Genomic DNA, 19,014 nt, shown 5'->3' with positions numbered 1-19,014 from the left:
TTGTGTTAAACTACTAATTTTTATATGAAATTAATGTCCTTACAAAAATAGGGGACACGTACTGAAAACAGTCCTGTGCCAGTATTTCCTGCATAAATAGATTTCTAATGCAAACTAGCTAGAAACTAGAGAAGATACATCTAACACGGCAGATTATAGTTTTTTTGTTTGTTTCATTCATGGCCGGTCCACCTTATTTTTAAAGGAAAAGCTTTTTTGGCTACAATTTTTACATTATTAACAACAATGAATGGATTTCTGATGTTCAGAAGTCTCTATTTGGCAAGCAGGAGGCTCCAGGGACCAGAAAACATTTTGCAATTAAGAGAGTAATTCTGTGAAACTCATCACTTCATACTATAAAAAGACGAATGAAACCAAACAGATCTGTGCTGGCCACCGCACGCTGCTGGCCTAATGTGGACAATGCACGCTTAGAATGTGGCTCATTCAACCCAGTAAAATACACACTAGATTTCAACAAATTAGTATAGAAGGAGAGTATAAGCCATCTTAATCAGTTTTTACACTGATTACAAGATTAAATGGTAATATTTGGGATTACTGAGTTAAAACCTGTATCATTAACATTAACACCAGCTGCTTTTTATCTTTTTAATGTGGCAGATAGAAAATTTTAAATTACATTTATGGCTCATGTTATTTTTCTATTATCCAGCACTGCTACAGAAACAGCAGACTCAATTACATGTTATCATTAATCCCAACCCAGATCATTAAATTTTTGTATAATTACAGTGTTTGAGATAACATTTAATACATTACCATAAGGTGCCTGAGCTTAGGATCAAACACACCTCTCCTCTAACAAAACCAGATAAAGCCTACGCTAATCTTTTTCATCTTCTGTATAAGGGCAACTGCGCTCAACTTTGGTTAGATCTGAGTCTGCAGACAGGCAAAGGGGTCGTTTGGTTGCTAGAAATATTCTAAAGCTGGATTGTGGTGATGACCGCACAACTCTAAGTGCATGCGAGATGTAACTGGACTGTATTCTTAGAACCAGTAAGTCGTGCAGCATATAAATTATACCTCTATAAAGCTGTTTAAAAAAGAAAAGAAAAAAGTAGCATCTAGAGCCCAGCAAATCTCAAGTGCCATCTAGAAGCTGCATAGAAATTTCAGGTAATTCAAATACTATTTTTCAGTCTATCCTAGGACTCAATATTGCAACAAAAATTTTTCCTTTTATGTGCAAGGGACCCAGTGCAACAGTGGATTATGTAATCACTAATTGGAGGTGATTGGTATAAGCTGAGAAACACAAACAGCACATTAGACAGTTTATTCATGTTAGGGGTACCCAGCTCAGGCCATCTTGTCACAAATCCCTCACCCAGTCTGGGCCCCATAATTGGACGTCTGCTAGCATTTCACCATCCTAGACAGTATGCTGGAACAGAAGAAACCTCAGATTAATTTAAAAAAAAGAAACAAAACATTTAGAAACAGTAAGTACCACGTAACTCCCACTGAACAGGAGACAGATTTCAAGATATAGGCCTGAATACAAGCATAAATACACCCGCAAGGATACAGCGAGTTGTCTCAAGGTCTCGTTTTGGAAGTCAACCAGGTGGCTATTCAAAAGCAACAGAATCACTTGGAATGTTCAGATCATTTGGGAATGTTCATTTAAGGCAGCCATGGAGTCACGGGGTCTATTACAGTCCAAGCCAGTTTTATAAAATGACTCATCTAGGCAAGTGGACAAATGTATGAACGCATGTACTAAACTTCCAGACTGGGATCCCTGGGTGGCGCAGCGGTTTAGCGCCTGCCTTTGGCCCAGGGCGCGATCCTGGAGACCCAGGATCGAATCCCATGTCGGGCTCCTGCTGCATGGAGCCTGCTTCTCCCTCTGCCTATGTCTCTGCCTCTCTCTCTCTCTGTGTGACTATCATAAATAAATAAAAATAAAAAAAAAAAAAGTTCCAGACTGAGTCACGTTCACACTCGTGAACGTGTATGATGCAGTCAGTAACACTTTGAGGGGAGCGATACTTTGAAATGTGAACATGGATGAAATGAGAAAGACTAAAAATCTGATTATTTTCCTACAGAATATTGGATACTTCTCAGAATTAAAAGCTATTTCTCGAGGGCTTGTCTTAAAAAAAGAAAAAACTGAAATATGAAAACACTCATTGAATTTGATTTCTGGACGATTTGCTGTTGGTGAATGTAGGACATCACCACGCCCTTTACACAAGCCATCGGGTTGGTGGCTCCAGCACATACTTGGCAGTTCTTGGTCTCATCCGTGCATAAACACTTTGGAAGACTTCCAAAATAAATGGACAGAAAGATACAAATACATTTTTAAAAGATATCCAGAAAATAATGTTATCTAGGTATCAAAACAACTGTCTGAATTATATCTATACTATCTCTATTCTTCTATTTCTGATTTTTTCAATATTTGAAGTAGTACAAGTCAACTGACAAGTTCACCTTTTATAAAATATAAAGAACTCTTCTCTTTAGATATTGGCCAACTCATAGAGCGTACCAAAAGTAAAGCACTGATATTTAATTTCCTAAGATAGTTAAAACTTTTAAAGGTTCGTAAAGCTCTAAAACAGATGACTTTACCAGTATGAAGCTTGTGCTTTCATATTCACATCGAGGCAATGTTCAGTTTCGTAAGAGTTTCGGTCAAAGAAGATGCGCCGCTGTACCAAACAGTGCGCAAACAACTGTCTAAGGAAACGGAGATGCCTTCTCTTAGATAACTAAGGAATAAGATAAACTGACAAATCATCTCATGTTTCTACAGCTACACAGAAGAGAGAAAAGGATGATTTTCACAGGCCACGCCACTGAGGGAAAAAGTTGATTTGGGGGAACGGCTGTCCTACGAGTTTAGACATCTTAGGCCTTCTGTAGGGCTTTTCGTAAATCCACATAGAAGCTGATTAAAGTGCTTGCCATGGCTGTATCGACCGCAGACTGCGGGATCATCCCACGCAGATCCGTCTGAATATAGCCCGTCAAGAGACTCTGCTGTGGATTGTCTTTACGTGGAACGCAGAACCAGCCACAGGGATGGTTAAACCCACGAATAAACTCTGGTCTCTGTTCACTCCAGTCAACACTTAGCCCTGTAAGGGAATTTTAAAATAACACCATGAATAGCAGTGACTGAGATTAGTCTAAAACTCTCATTCAAAGACCCTTACCAGATTTCCTGTTCAAATATTTCCCTTCTTACCATGTAGATGAGAAGTGAGCCCCAAGAGAGACCAGGAAAGAATTCCCAGGTGGAATTCTGATGGGGGCCTGGCGGGTAGGAATGGGGGACGGTTCGGATCCCATCAGAGTAGGTGACAAATGTCACTTCAGTAACTACTTGTGAACTAGGCATCTTGGCGGGAGCATCCGAGACTCAAGGTGCCAACACTGAAACCGGCACCAGCGCTACTCCCTGGGGCACCAGCACGGCCGCCTGAGGCGCGTGCCTGCGCGGGTTTACCGACGGCTGCCAGCTGAGCACAGACTGTACTCGAAGACAACACGCCTACAGGTGGCTCTTAGAAAGCAGGAGACTTCTAAATGCAGGAAATGTCAGCTTTTAAAAGAAAGATACTACACAGCTCAAGGAAGGGAAGATATTCTAACACGCACCAAGCCTGTTTTTCTGTGTGTGACTACGAGGCAGTCTTCTGAGAAGGACAGAAGCTCCTTACTCCATCCCTGCCTCAGAGGCAGCCACGTGAGCCCTACTCGCTAGCTGTGACCTGGGGATACCAGGTAACTGAGAATCAAAGCTTACCGGAAAGATTTCAAAACCCTTCTTGATAGTGTGATTTTAATCCCTACGCTGTAGCGCTTGCAAAGCTTAGTGATTATTAGGTAAGTGTGGAGGCTGAAGTGTCTCTCACACAGAAACGTCCTGCCTAGAACACTCAACTATTTAAAACAGATGAGGGGATCTCTGGGTGGCACAGCGGTTTAGCGCTTGCCTTTGGCCCAGGGCGCGATCCTGGAGACCAGGGATCGAATCCCACGTCGGGCTCCCAGTGCATGGAGCCTGCTTCTCCCTCTGCCTGTGTCTCTGCCTCTCTCTCTCTCTCTCTGTGTGACTATCATAAATAAATAAAAATTAAAAAAAAAAAAAAAACAGATGAAAAAAGTATAAGGTCGTGAGATCATTACCACAGGACAAAAGCCCGTCTTCGTAGTCCACGGTGTAGGAGAAATCCACAAACTCTCGAGGGGAAATTATATTCCAAAGCTGACCAGCCGTAGTGTAGCGCATCACACAGCAATTCTGAAAGACAGACAACAGGTAACAGGTGTTGCTGCTTAGGAAACATGGACTCAGATTTAAGGGCAAAGAGTATATTCCCCTAAAATTAACCCTTAGTAAAAAACGACTACTCCTATAAATGTATTATTACTAATAATTCTGACAGTGATTCTGATAGGTTTAGACCTCTATTCTAAATGTCACTGCTACATACGGACGTGAATAAGGTACATATAATCAAGGTACAAAGAGGTAAGCCACCCAGCCTCTAAATCTCTACCTCAGTACAGTGACCTTATATCCTATAGGACATTCAGCATGGGAGCAGGTGGCGTAGACTGTAGGCGTTTAAGATAAAATGCACAAATACTTAGACTAAAACACCCAATGTTTCAATAAAGAAATTCAAACATGGGAAGAATGAATTAATATAAATAGAGAAAGAAGACAACATGCCTCAGTTACATCATTCTCTAATGCCTAAGGTGGCATCGTTATCTCTGATCTTTGACTTTTGGCTTAATATTAATGGAAAAACCTACATCCGATTACTTAGAAACCTGAATACAATGGTGCTGTTTTCAGAATTTTAGATTTCGGAACCTCAACATAACTTTACAATTAAAGATGCTGACAATTTTCTCAAGCAGCAAGGGGAGAGCTACTGTGGAAAACAAACTCAGTTCTGACTAAACTCATTAGTTAGTATGAGGAAGCTCAAGGTTTTTAAAAGGCAGCTAGTATCGTATCCCCTGTGAGGTCTTTGCCATGACTACTCACTCTCAAAGCAAAGAATACGGCGAATATAAGTGGGTACATGCTCACGCTCACCTGCTCTCTCTCATGCGCGCGCGCGTGTACTCACACAACCTGAAGTGATGTTTCTAAATAAATACCTCTTCAAAGTGTTCCAGAATATCCATTGAAGTCATTAAGCTGTCCCAATCCAAGCGATAGGGACCTGGGCGTATATGGTCTATGACACTATTGACAATGTCATCTATAACACCCTGGGCTTTGAACCTGGAGAGAAAGATAGTAAGGTCAGATGCTATTCGGATGAAGAATTTCAGCATATGCCCTCATAGAGCTAACTTAAAAAAAGTAAAAGTTAATAAAGATGTTTTAAATGGAGTAAATCCCAGCAGTTTTTCTGGTAAGTTACATCAATTATTTTATGGAATGCACTCTTTGCCCTCAAAACCGATTAGTGACCTGAAGGCTACATCATGTTACCATGAATATAGTGAAGCACCCCCACGTTATAGTATAGCCCCAAACCGTCCATACAGCACTAGTGCTTTATTTACTCTGGATGCTATTCTTTTCTCAGTTATGCTCCAACGGGTTATTAATATACATATATTTTTACTCTTTCAAAAACTTTTTTTTACAGGGACAGAAAAATAGGTCACCCAGGAATAGCACACCGAGGATGGACTCAGGAATAATATCCAGACCTCGACGTATTTCGAAGGTGCAGTACCTGTCGGTGGGGAAAGGGTATACTATTCCTTGGGTGGCCCTTTGATTCCGTACTTATGCTAATAGGGAAACTAAACACTGAATCACTACTTGATACCATTCACAATGATTAATTCCAGATGGACTAAAAACCACTACATAAATTTTACACCTTTGAGAAAAATACATCTTTGTGACTTTGGGATTTCTTGAATATGTAAGACACACAAAAACAAGTAACACTAGACAGTTAAAATTAAAAACTTGCATACCACGAACGACAAAATAAGTAATTTCTTTAAAAACCAGCCACAGACTGGAAGAAGGCATGTGCAACATATAAACAGACATCATTATAGAGAATATATAATTAATTCCTGTAAATCAATGAGAAAAGACAATCCAAAGAAAATAAGGGCAAAAGATATGTTAAGATCTGAAATGTCAGTAAATTTAGAAAAGATGCTCAACCTCACTCATAATCAAGTAAATACTAACAAGATAGCATCTCACGCCTCTGAGTGTGGCAGAGTGAAACTGAGTGGAAGGGAAGAACTCTTCAGACTGCTCACTCCACTGCAGAGCAATGAATCCCACAGTCTCGCGTGTCCTTAAGACCCAGGTACACACCCAGAGAAATCACACATACCAGAGACGTTCACGGTAGCATTACACTTCATAAGGAGGAACTGTCAACGACCCAAAAATGGGCAAACACAGGCAAACATATCAGAGCATTTTCACATGAATGTAAAAGAACAGATCTGCATGGAAAACATGGCTAAACCTTGAAAAAACACTATATGGGAAAAAACCATAGCAAATTACTAATAGAAACACAGTACACACATATATGGCCAAGGCATACTACAGGGATAATGCACACTTACAGTAGCTAGCTCTGGGGAGGAGAGAAAAAAGAAGAAAAGAGAGATTGCTTTAACTCCAGCAGTAACATTAGGGGTGGGGCTTTTTAAAAGTTTTTTTTAAAAGCATCTGAAGCTGTTGCATCATTTTGTAAATATTTCCAGCTCAAACTAACATTATATCCCCCATCCTAAATCTGCCCTTCCCTTCTGTGTTCTCTAATTTGGGGTAGGGGTGGGAGTGGGGGCAATACAAATTAATCCAGTCACCCAAATTAGACATCTGGGATTCAACTTGGCTTCTTCTTTTTCTCTTAATTCCATTTCAGTAGTCAGAACGGAAGTCACCATGTTTTATCAAAAAGACATACTAAATGTAAAGTGCTTAGAACAATATTTGGCCCTCAATAAATTAGTTATCATCACCAGCACCACCAGCACCATCATTAGAGCTCTTTCATGTTCACGTGCCCTCCTCAAGTCCCATGCTACATCCTTAGTGTGTCCAACTCAACACTAACCGTTTCTAGCTCTTTGGACTACATACCTCTTAAAGTTTCTGAAAAACACCAAAGATCTCTTCTCAGGAATATAACATTGACATAAAGTTTTATGATCTTAAGGAAACTTTAAGAAGCTAGCCATCAGCTCCCAGAGTAAAACCTCTAAACTCTCCATGCTCACCTCCATTTTCACAGTGCTATGGGATTAAGTTCAAAGTCTCTGAGAACCTGGGAAGTGGAGGTAAAGGTTGAGCAAGGGTGAGCACAACACTGAATTCCTTACTTTAGAATTAAAAAATCCCTCAGACAGGGGCACCCAGCGGGCTCAGTGGTTGAGCACCTGCCTTGGACTCAGGTCATGATTCCAGGGTCCTGGGATCGAGTCCCACATTGGGCTCCCTAAGGGGGCCTGCTTCTCCCTCTGCCTGTGTCTCTGACTCTCTCTCTGTGTCTCATGAGTAAATAAATAAAAAATCTTAAAAAAAATAATTCCTTCAGACATATGTTCTCCCTACCCTCACACTTTATGCTCTAGCTATACAGACATCACTTGTACTTCCATCAACAAACTCCTCAGAGGGTTTCCCATCTGTGTTTATGTAGTAGATGCAATCCCCTCTGCCTGGAATATGAATCAGTCCTTCATTCCCTAAGAATTAACTCATTCTTTCTTTAAAGCTCAGCTCATACACTAGCTCTTCTGTGAAGTCCTCTCAAGCACCAAGTGTAATGCTGCCTTGGCACTTTTTTTTTTTTTTTTTTTAATTTTTATTTATTTAGGATAGTCACACAGAGAGAGAGAGAGATAGAGAGAGAGAGAGAGAGAGGCAGAGGGAGAAGCAGGCTCCATGCACCGGGAGCCCGACGTGGGATTCGATCCCAGATATCCAGGATCGCGCCCTGGGCCAAAGGCAGGCGCCAAACCACTGCGCCACCCAGGGATCCCTGCCTTGGCACTTTTTATGGTTTTCAACCCCCACTGGGAATCAGCGATGTAAGGGATTAACTTCACACTTGCTTACAGTGCTTGTCAGAAATCTTGTTCTGGAAATGCTGTCTTTGTATTACACTAGAAAATATAGTACGTGGGACCAACAGTTTCATTCTTAAAAGGGCTGATTCCCAACCCAAGGATATGAATATTCCACTCCCAATTACACAAGGCAATTGTCTCCACTGGCATTAAAAACCAATTTTTTTTTCTGATTAAAAGCATAATTCATGTTCAACTATATGCAAATACCAAAAAATGGAAATAGAAATCACCTACAGAACTGCCATCTAGAGGTGTATATTTGGTATTAAATAAAAACATTTTAATACAAAAAAATATATAAAGTCAACTCACAATTCTGCTACATGCAGTTTAGAATTCTGCTTTACTCACTTTATATTACATCTTGAGCATTTTCTGGTGTTTTAAAGTAATATTTGAAAATGTAGTTTTTAAAGACTGTAAAATATCATGTTTCAAAATTTAACCATTCTCTTGATTATTCAAATTTTTTGTAATTTTTAATATTATAAGTAATGCTGTGATGGAAGAGAGAAGTACTTAACTATTATCTTTCCTATGATTTAAGATAAATTCTTAGAATAAAGTATGCTACAGCACTGAGTAAATACAGAAGACTATTAGAAAGGTGTTACATACCATGCTGAGAAATTAAGATTTTATCGGCCATTTGATATCCTTATTTATGATTTCCTTTATCACTAACTCAGTCCACAAGGAATATGGACGTTGATAAAGACTTTGAATTTATAAGGTGCTATTCTTCTCAAAAAGTTTAAGTTCCTAAAAGCAATATTTTACTGGCAATGATGATTTAGTGATAATATATGTATATTATCACTAAATATATATATATAAAAAGTTTGGCAATGTCCTAAGAGCTACATAAAACTACAAGAATTTACTTACAGGTATCCATTAAATTCTTCTGAAGGTTTTCTCCAAATTGTTACATCTTTCTAGAAAAATAAAAACAGTATATGGGCATAAATCAACACCTAGGTAGAACTCTGTATATAAAACCAACAGTTTCAAAGTCTAGGGCGTCAGTCTATCCTTGCATTAAAATAAAATGTAGGGATCCCTGGGTGGCTCAGCGGTTTAGTGCCTGCCTTTGGCCCAGGGCGTGATCCTGGAGTCCTGGGATGGAGTCCCACACCGGGCTCCCTGCATGGAGCCTGCTGCTTTCTCCCTCTGCCTGTGTCTCTGCCTCTCTGTCTCTCTGTCTCTCTGATGAATAAAAATCTTTAAAAATTTTTAAAAATTTAAAATAAAATAAAATAAAATTTAAGTAAATATTCAAAGAGTTACCTAGAAGTCACTTATACCATCAAATGATCCATATTTGAATTTCTTCTGTATCCTAAAGTTCTTCACATTTTATTTAAAGTACAGACCCCCCCAAAATAGATTATCCAGTAGCTTAATGAGGTGCAAACATTGTTAAGATCCTGGGTTGGCTCTAGCTCACCGACCATTATTATTTGCCTCACTCCAATCTTATTTAGCATTATGGACACATTTAGACTAAGATAATAGGAATGCTACATATTTCATTTTGAACTTGCTCCTATCTTTTTAAAAATCAAACCATTCACATCTATTATGGCAGTGACCATACCTTGAGTTGGTCCCTACCAATTCTTTCTGATCATTTCCCAAGAAATTTTGAATATCAGAGTAGCTGTAGTACTGAACTGGAAGAGTCCTGAGCTCTAGGTTTGGCTCTGTCAATACCTAGCCATGTGATGGTTTGGACAGGTCATACCTGTAGAAAAGAATGCTAACTGGCTACCCTCTTAGGCTTGCTGACATAGCTGAAACTATCTCAAACTACCCATACATGATATATTTTATATGTTGACTTTAGAAGCTACTATCGCCAAGAGCCTATTCTCACGTATAATATCTAAAGAAGTAATGAAAGCAGTGCAGGATTATTATGTGTTTGCCTTGGTTGAGATGTGAAACCACCAACTTTATTAGCTTAATTATCTACCCTGCACATCCAAAGTATGGTCCAAATTTTCCCTTATCATGTTGAAAGTCATCCACCAACTCATTAGATAGAAGATAAATGCCAAATACAGGTAATTTAAATAATTTACCACTTTCTTGGCAACTCGCCACTTATCATCTTCGATGCTATGATATTGGATGAGAGTGTTTTTAAGCCTAGTTGCAAAAGCAGCAGCATCAGGCAGGCCTTCCATTTTTTTCTCCTGTTACAGAGACAAAGATTAGCATCCACAAATTCCACACTTTGAAGCAGTAGACTAGTGAGTCTCGAGGCTGGCTTCATAATAGAATCACCTGAGGAGCCATAAAAGATACCAATACCTGGATCCCATCCCAAATCAACTAATCAGAATCTCTGGGAGTAGGACCTGGGCATCAGTTTTTTTCCTGAAAGCTCCCAAGATGAGTAACACCTAGTCAAGGATGAGAATTCCACATTTTAAGTTATTAAAATCACTCATATAAAAATAATAATACAATCCTATTTTCCCTTTTTATATATTACAGAATTCTAGATAACTTAAAGAAAAAAATTGCTGTTTCCAAACTACAAAAGTAAATACATAAGGAATAAATTCTTTTAAAAAGTCTTTAGAGCTTTAGCCATTAAATGTTTAATTTAACATCCGACAAATTTAGGACTCATTCTAGAAAACTAATGACAAGCTCAACTAGAAACTTGTTCATACATCCTTTCAGGATAAGGTTACAAAACTTTGAATAATTTTAATAGTTTGAAGAACTGCATCATTTTCAGTATTTTACTTCATTTGATTAAGTGTTACAGGATTCAGTATCTGTGTAAGGAAGGAGATCACCTGTACAGCATAAGTAAGTGGTTTGTAATTTTAAGGCAATAATTTTGACCATATAAAAAAGTACTAAATCAATCAATTCCAAAGATAAGCTACCGTTCAATGTTGTTTTTAAAGAGAAATGATTACTAACCTTAAAGATAATAAATGATATAATGAAGCCTCCTGTAATGTGACAGTTTTAAAACATTGCTGCAAATTCTCTGATACAGTTCCCTTCAAGAGGTGGTCTGTGACTGCATGACTTCCTAGGCTGGGTTAGAAAAGTCCATGCAAGCTCTGCAGGTTTCTTTTAGAATAATTGCTCTGGGAGCCTCTGATCAACATGCAAACGTGCAAAAACTCTGGCTACCTTGAGGCTGAGAGGGGAAATGGGCAGAGAGATACAACTCTATAAAGTCCCAGATCCAGAAGCATAGTTAGAGCTCCATCCTATCACCTGAGACTTCCCTCAGTTTCACTTGGTCATCCTCATCTTAACAATTTACTTTTATTTTTACTTATTTATTCTTTAATGTAGGCTCCACACCCAGCATGGAGCCCAATGCAGGGCTTGAACTCAAGACCCTGAGATCAAGACCTGAGCTGAGATCAAGAGTCAGATGCTTCACTGGCTGAGCCACCCAGGGGCCTTAACAATATACACTTAAAATGGTAACTGAGTCAGTTGCTCAAAGTCAAAGCCTAGGAATCATCCTTAATAGAAATTAAGAGATTCCTATTCACACCACCACATCTTATCACCTATAATAGTCTAGTCCTACTGCTTTTCTTTCTGTCCCTCAAATAGGCCAAGCTTGTCACTGACTCTGGGCTTTGCACTTGCTATTTCTCTGCCTAGATATTATTATTATCTCAAATCTGGGCATGACCAGTAACAACTTGTAATGACAATTTCATTTTAAACCTCCTGTCTCAATATAGCCTTCTGCAAGTCACTATTATATCCTTTTATTTTCTTCAGAGTGCTTATCACTATCTGAAATTAACTTGTTTATTTATTGGTGTACTGTATTTGACGCTTTCACCATCATATCCCCAAATAATAGAGCACGGGCCTTATTTATCCCCATATCCCCACCAACTAGAACACTGCCTGGAACACAACAGGCCCTTAATATTTGTTGAAGTGTGTTTGCTTCAAAAGAAGAATCATTAGGTCTTTATTTTGTGTCCTTTTGGTGTCCTGGTGCACTCCAGTAAAAGGAAAAGGAGAAAAAGCTTCGGGGGGAACAGCTGCACAATTTGCATAACTATCAAGTTACTACTAAAAAGAAAATCAAGAAAATATGTAAATGAAATGTCACACCCCAAACCTCCATGGGAATAAGGCTGCAACTCTCAACCACAGGTGCACACATCAGAATCCCCTTTGTCATATTTTATAGCAGTTGTTGCTGTTGACAAAGATTCCCTTCCTAGGCTCTCTGCGTCCTCTTTTTGACCAAGCATCATTCTTGGGCTTGTCCTTGGCCCCCTAAGTTCAGCTTTATCAAGAATCTCACTGAGCTAGTTTACTGAAAAACCCTCACCCTCAAAAATTCCTCATCCTACCCTTGATCTTATTGCATTGCTCTTCATTCAGCAAGAATCCTAAGTCAATTTAGCCAGAATCCTTCTTACCCCTAATGCTTCCTCTTAGCAATTTCCCATCCGTTGACACCTACCCTGCTCCTTGGCTACAAATCCACACCATCCTTACTGTAATGCAGAATGGAGTGCAATTCTTTTTTTTTCTTTTCTTTTTTTTTTTAAGATTTTGTTTATTTATTTGAGAGAGTAGGGAGGGGCACAGGAGAAGGGAGCAAGAGCATCCATAGCAGGCTCCACACTGAGCACAGGGCAGGAGACAGGACTCTATCCCATGACTGCAGGATCATGACCTGAGCTGAAACCAAGAGTTGGAGGCTTAATCTTAATTCTGAGCCCCCAGAATGAGGTACAATCCTATACTGAGGTACTGTTTCCCCTCTTGTAATAGTTCTTGAATAAGATTGGCCTGTACCATTTTCACTTCTATTTGCCTCTGGTTTTCATTGACACTGTTTTTAAAAAATATTAGATTTCAGGGCCCACTGCCAGACAGTGTGATTCAGTGGGTCTGTTCTGGAGTAGGCCCCCAAAGTCTAGGTTCTATAAAAAGCCTCACTGACCATTCTGTTATCCAGCCAGGGTTGAGAACCACTGACCTAAAAACTAAAGGTAACAGAAATAAATCAATGTTGTAGTCAATATATAAAGAGCATAAAGCAAAGCATATAAGCCATTAAACATGATGAAGAGTAAGATGATAAAGAACTGTAGGGAGGGGGATCCCTGGGTGGCGCAGTGGTTTAGCGCCTGCCTTTGGCCCAGGGCGCGATCCTGGAGACCCGGGATCGAATCCCACGTCAGGCTCCCGGTGCATGGAGTCTGCTTCTCCCTCTGCCTGTGTCTCTGCCTCTCTCTCTCTCTCTGTAACTATCATAAATAAATAAAAATTAAAAAAAAAAAAAAAAAAGAACTGTAGGGAGGAAAAAAACCTTTTTCTCTACTCTCTTAGGTTATGCCTCTGGGTCTGCAAATTAAACTGAAAGAAAAGGAAAGTATACTAACAGGAGAAAAGGTACACAAATTTTATTTGCTATTAATAATTTAATTTTTATGTGCATAGAGGCCTACACAAAAAAAAAGAAATGGAGACCCAAAAAAGCAGTTAGATCTAGGGCTTATATACTGTTCTAACAAAGGGTGATAAACTGTGGAAAAGTGACAAGACAAAGGAAAAGGGATTTGGGCTTTTAGGGGTAGTAAATCATGAGAAAGTAAATATATGATGGAAAACTAATAGAAAAGAAAGGTTATTATAGTAGAGTTTGTTTTTAGACAACCTTGGTGTCAACCCTATCTTCAGTGATGAGTTGTTCTCCTGCCATAGGAGAGAGGAGAGGGAAGACAAAGGGAAATTTATGTCCTACTTTTAGGCAGTAGAGGGAGAGAAAACAACTCTTTCTGCATTTGCTGCTGAATTGCCCTCAGCTCAAAATAATCCTTATTCCAAAGTGGCATTTTTGGGGGTGGTATATCCCAAAAATATGGGAAATGTGAGAAAGCATACATAGAAAATTCAATAACACAGAATTTAGGATCTATGTAAGTGATGTAAGTGAGGTAAAATATATAATAAATACAGATTCCACCCACAGAATAAAAGTGGATGAGCTCATTCAAAAAGTGTGCCAATCAGGAAAGTATTCCATTTCCCCTCCTGAGCCTGCCAACTTGATATATACAATAGATACAATACAATGAGCTTAATCAAGGATATGTTACAAACAAGCACAAATTCTTAGAGAAGACTTGAAAAACAAATTTATCTATTACTGGAATCATTACGACTAAACACTATTCTTGAACCACAAAGGTTGCTGGCCAGGTTCCTGTGGTTGCCAGGGAAGATATTTTTTTTCAAAACCCCGATAGAAATCAAAGATGAAATGTAGATATGCTATTATCACAGACGTCATCTTTGTACAAATCCATTATACAAATGTAAGCAATAAAAACTACCTATAAAGATGAGAATCTGCATGTTTAATTACTACCTGAGTAATCGTTCATTCTTACTGATCATATAGAGTCCATACTCCTAAATATGGCTTCTGGGCCCTCTTAGCATCTGGCTGAGCTTTACGGCCTAATTTCTTCTTTCTTGGACTCCCCTAAAGACTAGGTTCGCTTCCCTCAACACCACCAATGTTTCTCACAGCAACTCTGTGATTATTAATTTGTTAGCTTTTCCAATTCAACTATAAGCCTTTAGGGGGACAGGAAATGTGCCTTGTTCAATGTTATCGTCCCATGTCTAGCATACAGTAGGAACCCAGTAAATAAAAGTGGGAAAAAAAGGTAGACAGTGGGCTACTAGTGTCACTTATGGAAGACCTCAAGATGGGGAAGACAGGGCAGCCCGGGTGGCTCAGTGGTTTAGCGCAGCCTTCCGCCCAGGGTGTGATCCTGGAGACTGGAGACCTGGGATCGAGTCCCACGCCGAGCTCCCTGCATGGAGCCTGCTTCTCCCTCTGCTTGTGTCTCTGCCTCTCTGTTTCTCTCATGAATAAATAAAATCTTAAAAAAAAAAAAAAAAAAAAAGCAAAGACGGGCCCACTTTTACCAATCATCCTGGAGCCTCCGAGTGACAACTTCATTGCCATAACTAACTACAGCAATTTCTCAAGGAAGTCTAATTTATTCACCAAGCGCTAGTACCTACCAGATCCTAGAACTACAGAAATGGATGTAATCCAGTGTTTGCTCTCAAAGTTGACTTATTCCACCCTTTAAATATTTAACTCTGAATTGCAATAACAACAAAAGCTAAAACATTAAAAATCACTAATGAGCCTCTTCTAACGGTAGTGGAGTTGTAGGCAGGAAAGAAGAACAAAGTAAGTATAAACTCAGAAGACTTTTTTTTTTTAGCCCAATGAAGTATGGAATCAGGCAGTTCATTCTTGCATGGATATTTTTCATCAAGATTAAGTCCAAAAGAGAATAATGGTTATTGTCTGAACCATCTGTGTGTGGGCAAGCACAATATATCTCTTGAAATATAGCCCAGACTTGAGGAGTGGGCAGTACTGATTGGGGTTACCATCGAGGTCTTGGGCTTTCCTAATAAAACAGAGAGTGCTCACACTGATCGAAAGGAGAGCAAACAACATGCACCACTGCAACCTCCACTTCTGAAGAATGTGAGGCAGACGTTTTAAATACTACTCTGAACTCCGCCCTGCTGATCCTTTCATTCCCTTTCTTGACCCACATGGGGAACCTCTCAACTCAATCGCTTACATTTCAGAGAACAGGTACCGTTTCACTGTATCAGAATCTAGCAGCTCCTTCTGACGGTTCTGTTACTCACTACTCGGTAACGTCCACCTCCATTTTTTCCCTACTTTAACCTCTTATTCACGTTTTCTATGCCCACGTCTTTGCAGTGATCGCCAGTATAGACAATGGCTGCCACTGCGGAGCGGGCAGCCTGCCAAAGTCAGAAATGATCCTGGGGCCATCTATGGGTACCACACTCTGGCCACTACAACTCCAATTTTCATCACACTTACATCACAGGGAGCCGGCCAGAAGTTCTCTTTTATATACGAAACATAATAAACACTTTAATCCCTAATAAAAAGTGAGTGTCCTCACAGTGTCTGTACCTCCGTAGTATGAGGTCAGGATTCGCTCATTAAAGAAGCTGTTACCGGAGTTGTTTAAACTTCCATTTCCCAATGGATAAAGGCCTTACATGAACAGCTTAAATTTAACATGCCATAGATTTTCCCCAAGATGTCATGCAAACCCAGGCTCTGTAAAACAAATTGTACAAATACAAATTGTATTTGTACCTGACATAAAAATTCAGCAAATGCCGGATTTCCAACCCATCTTTGAGTTTGTAATTTGGCTTTTCCAACCCAGTCAAATACAGTAATTTCTCTTTTTTTTTTTTGAGACTGGCTGTAGCAGGGACTCAACAAGGAAGCTCGCTTCGGCAACGTGACCACAGCACTTCCCTCTGTTTCAGGACTCACTTCAGCTCGTTCTAGTGTAAGCGTTACAACAATGCAGAGACTTTTTACAACAGTTAGGGCAACGTTAAATTCTGACGCTATCTGGGCTCTCAGTTTGAGTCCAAGCTGATGTCTGAGCTCCTACATGTCTAACAAGAACACTTATTGATCACTTACTATGTGATCAGTCTTTCTGGCCGCTTTGGGTTGTGTTCTTCCCTCTAACCCCCGCAAACGACCTTCAAAGCTGATCCTATTATCCTTATTTTGCGGAGAAAGAGCCAGCAGAGAAATCCAGTCACTTGTCCCGGGTCTCGCTGCGGGTACGAGGTGGAGCCAGCCGGGCCTCCGCCTCAGGGTCTACAAGTCTATTTTCTGTCAAGCGCCGAAGTCGCCCACAAGCTGCAAGAGACATTACATAAAAAATGTGACCTCACACTGAACCTGTCCTTCCGCCCGGGCTCCTGACCGCAGGCGGGCTCGGGACGCTCCCTAAGCCGACGAGGGGCGGCCCGACGTGCGAGAACTGGCCCGGCTGCCCCGCGCCCTGGAGGGTCACGCCGCCCATTTCCCGGATGCAAAGACTGACGCCCGGGAGGCCGCCAAGAGGGAGGACGGGCGACACGCCGGCCCCGGGGTCCTTCCGGGGACCTCCTTCCTCTCACGCTGCGGGCTCCGGCCCCGACCTCCACGCCGGAGCCCCCCGCCCGGATCTCCCCTGCGGCCCCGGCGCCCCGCGTCCAGCCCGCCCGGCGCCGGCCCCCGAGATACCTGAGACGCGGCGGGGAGGGAACGCGGCGGCCTCCCGGCGGTCGGCGACCCTGACGCTGTGGGCTCCCGGACGCCCCGCCCACTGGGGCCGGGCGGGGGCGGGGCCGGGCGGCGGCAGCCAATGAGCGACGGGACGCTGCCGCTCGCAGCCAATGGGAAGGCAGGCGGCTCTCGAGGGGAGGAGGGCCTAGTTCCTCCGCAGAGCGCACCCGAAGGGCCTGCGGCAGAAGTTGGCGGGGCAACGTGTGTTGGCTTGGATTGGCTGGCGCGGGGCGTGCGGGGCGCTGATTGGCGGGCGCGGGGCGTGCGGAGCGCTGATTGGCCGCTGGGGATGGAATGATTTATGGTGCGTGGGCCGGCGGGAGGCGGCGGGGCTGCGGCGTGCGGGCTGAGGGGCCGGGGCTCGGCGGCCCCCCGCTGCCCTCGAGGACGCAGCAGGGAGGGGAGGTCGGCGGTGACTGGCGACGCCGGCCTGACTGCGGAGGCGGCGGGGCCGGGCTCCAGGACCCGCGGTGCGGTAAAGAGGAGGCGCCGGGCCGGGACGACGGTGCCCCCGCCTCCCGCCGGTTCCCCCGCCGCCGCCGCCGCGTCACGAGGCACACAGTCGCGCTGCGAATCCGCCTTCGGCCGGACGGTAGTCCTCCCAGGAGGGAGACGAGGAGCCCCCGAGGAAACCGAGCCCGCGGGGCGGCAGGGGCGGGGGAGCGACAGGTGGGGCGGCGGCAGGTTGGGGGAGCGGCAGGTGGGGGCGGGGGGGCGGTAGCAGGTAGAGGCGGGGGGCGGCGGCAGGTTGGGGGAGCGGCAGGTGGGGGCGGGGGCGGCAGCAGGTAGGGGCGAGGGGCGGGGGGAGGCGGCAGGTTGGGGGAGCGGCAGGTGGGGGCGGGGGGGGCGGCGGCAGGTTGGGGGAGCGGCAGGTGGGGGTGGGGGGGCGGCAGCAGGTAGGGGCGGGGGGCGGCGGCAGGTTGGGGGAGCGGCAGCAGGTGGGGGGAGCAGCAGGGGTGGGAGCGGCACGTGGGGGCGAGGCGGGGCGGTGGCAGGTGGGGGGGGCGGCGGCAGGGGGGGGCGGCAGGTGGCTGTCGGCTGCTCGCCTGACGGGTCCTGGCTTTTGAGTGCTACCCATGAAGAAAGAGTTCTGTTTTCTAGGATGTCCGGTTTGCGACCTAAGCGCCAGAGCATGCAGTGCCGCGCGGTGAGCCCTGCTGCTACGTGCAATGACAAGTAAGTACGCATAAATCGTTAGATTAATGTCACTAAAAGAATCACCAAACACCACTTGCGAGTTCTTATTGGCAGATTTTAAAATCTTACTGTCAAAGCTCACATCATCCATAAAAGGAATAATTTGGCTGGTGGTTACTTTTCCATTATTTCACATGTAGTCATCTGTAAGACTCAGCCACCTTGGGGGGAGGCTCTTAAGTAGACTGAGCGCTGCACGTAGTGTGAGACCTTCTACAAAGCACTTTTCCACACCATCCGAGGTCATTACGCAGATATGTTTGCAAATAAGGCCACAATAATTAGTCAATCATAGCAAGCAGGTGAGGCCTGGGCACAGCTCCTAAGGCAGATTTACTTAATTTCTGAGTAGCTGAGCAGGTCTGCTGGGCTCCAACACCAGAACTCTTCACCCCCCTGCAAACCTTGGCATGTGTTTCACGACTTTCCAGTGGGCACGTGTGCGCGGCAGTGAGGACCAGAAAGAAAAGACGGAGAGACCTGATCCTTGCAAG

At 42.8% G+C, this 19,014-nt stretch overlaps 1 protein-coding gene and 1 long non-coding RNA gene across 13 annotated transcripts in view; one reads left to right on the top strand and one right to left on the bottom strand.

Annotated features, from left to right (window-relative positions):
* Positions 1-17,383, bottom strand: STARD4 (StAR related lipid transfer domain containing 4). 5 transcript variants are annotated; one of them, XM_038532147.1, is made up of 8 exons: positions 17,282-17,383; positions 16,688-16,912; positions 10,230-10,343; positions 9,031-9,080; positions 5,170-5,296; positions 4,180-4,294; positions 2,953-3,125; positions 1-1,414 (listed from the first exon to the last, which is right to left on the bottom strand). In XM_038532147.1, the coding sequence occupies exons 3-8, from the start codon at positions 10,332-10,334 to the stop codon at positions 1,403-1,405; spliced, it is 582 nt and encodes a 193-aa protein (XP_038388075.1). In that variant the 5' UTR covers positions 10,335-10,343; positions 16,688-16,912; positions 17,282-17,383; the 3' UTR covers positions 1-1,402. The 5 variants fall into 5 exon arrangements, with proteins under 5 accessions (XP_038388075.1, XP_038388073.1, XP_038388076.1 ...); XM_038532145.1 differs by having other exon boundaries at positions 1-3,125; XM_038532148.1 differs by lacking the exon at positions 10,230-10,343 and having other exon boundaries at positions 1-3,125.
* Positions 17,384-17,722: 339 nt separating this feature from the next.
* The window catches only part of LOC102155379, a 71,141-nt gene continuing 69,849 nt past the window's right edge, over positions 17,723-19,014 (top strand). Inside the window, exons 1-2 of one of the 8 annotated variants that reach the window (XR_005356508.1) lie at positions 17,723-17,992; positions 18,425-18,499. This is a non-coding gene — a long non-coding RNA (uncharacterized LOC102155379). The remainder of the gene's footprint in view (positions 17,993-18,424; positions 18,500-19,014) is intronic. The other 7 variants (XR_005356505.1, XR_005356509.1, XR_005356506.1 and 4 more) reach the window with 7 other exon arrangements.

This window comes from Canis lupus, chromosome 3 (assembly GCF_011100685.1).
Source record: "Canis lupus familiaris isolate Mischka breed German Shepherd chromosome 3, alternate assembly UU_Cfam_GSD_1.0, whole genome shotgun sequence".
NCBI lineage: Eukaryota > Metazoa > Chordata > Mammalia > Carnivora > Canidae > Canis > Canis lupus.
This window is presented reverse-complemented; position numbering and strand designations above follow the sequence as displayed.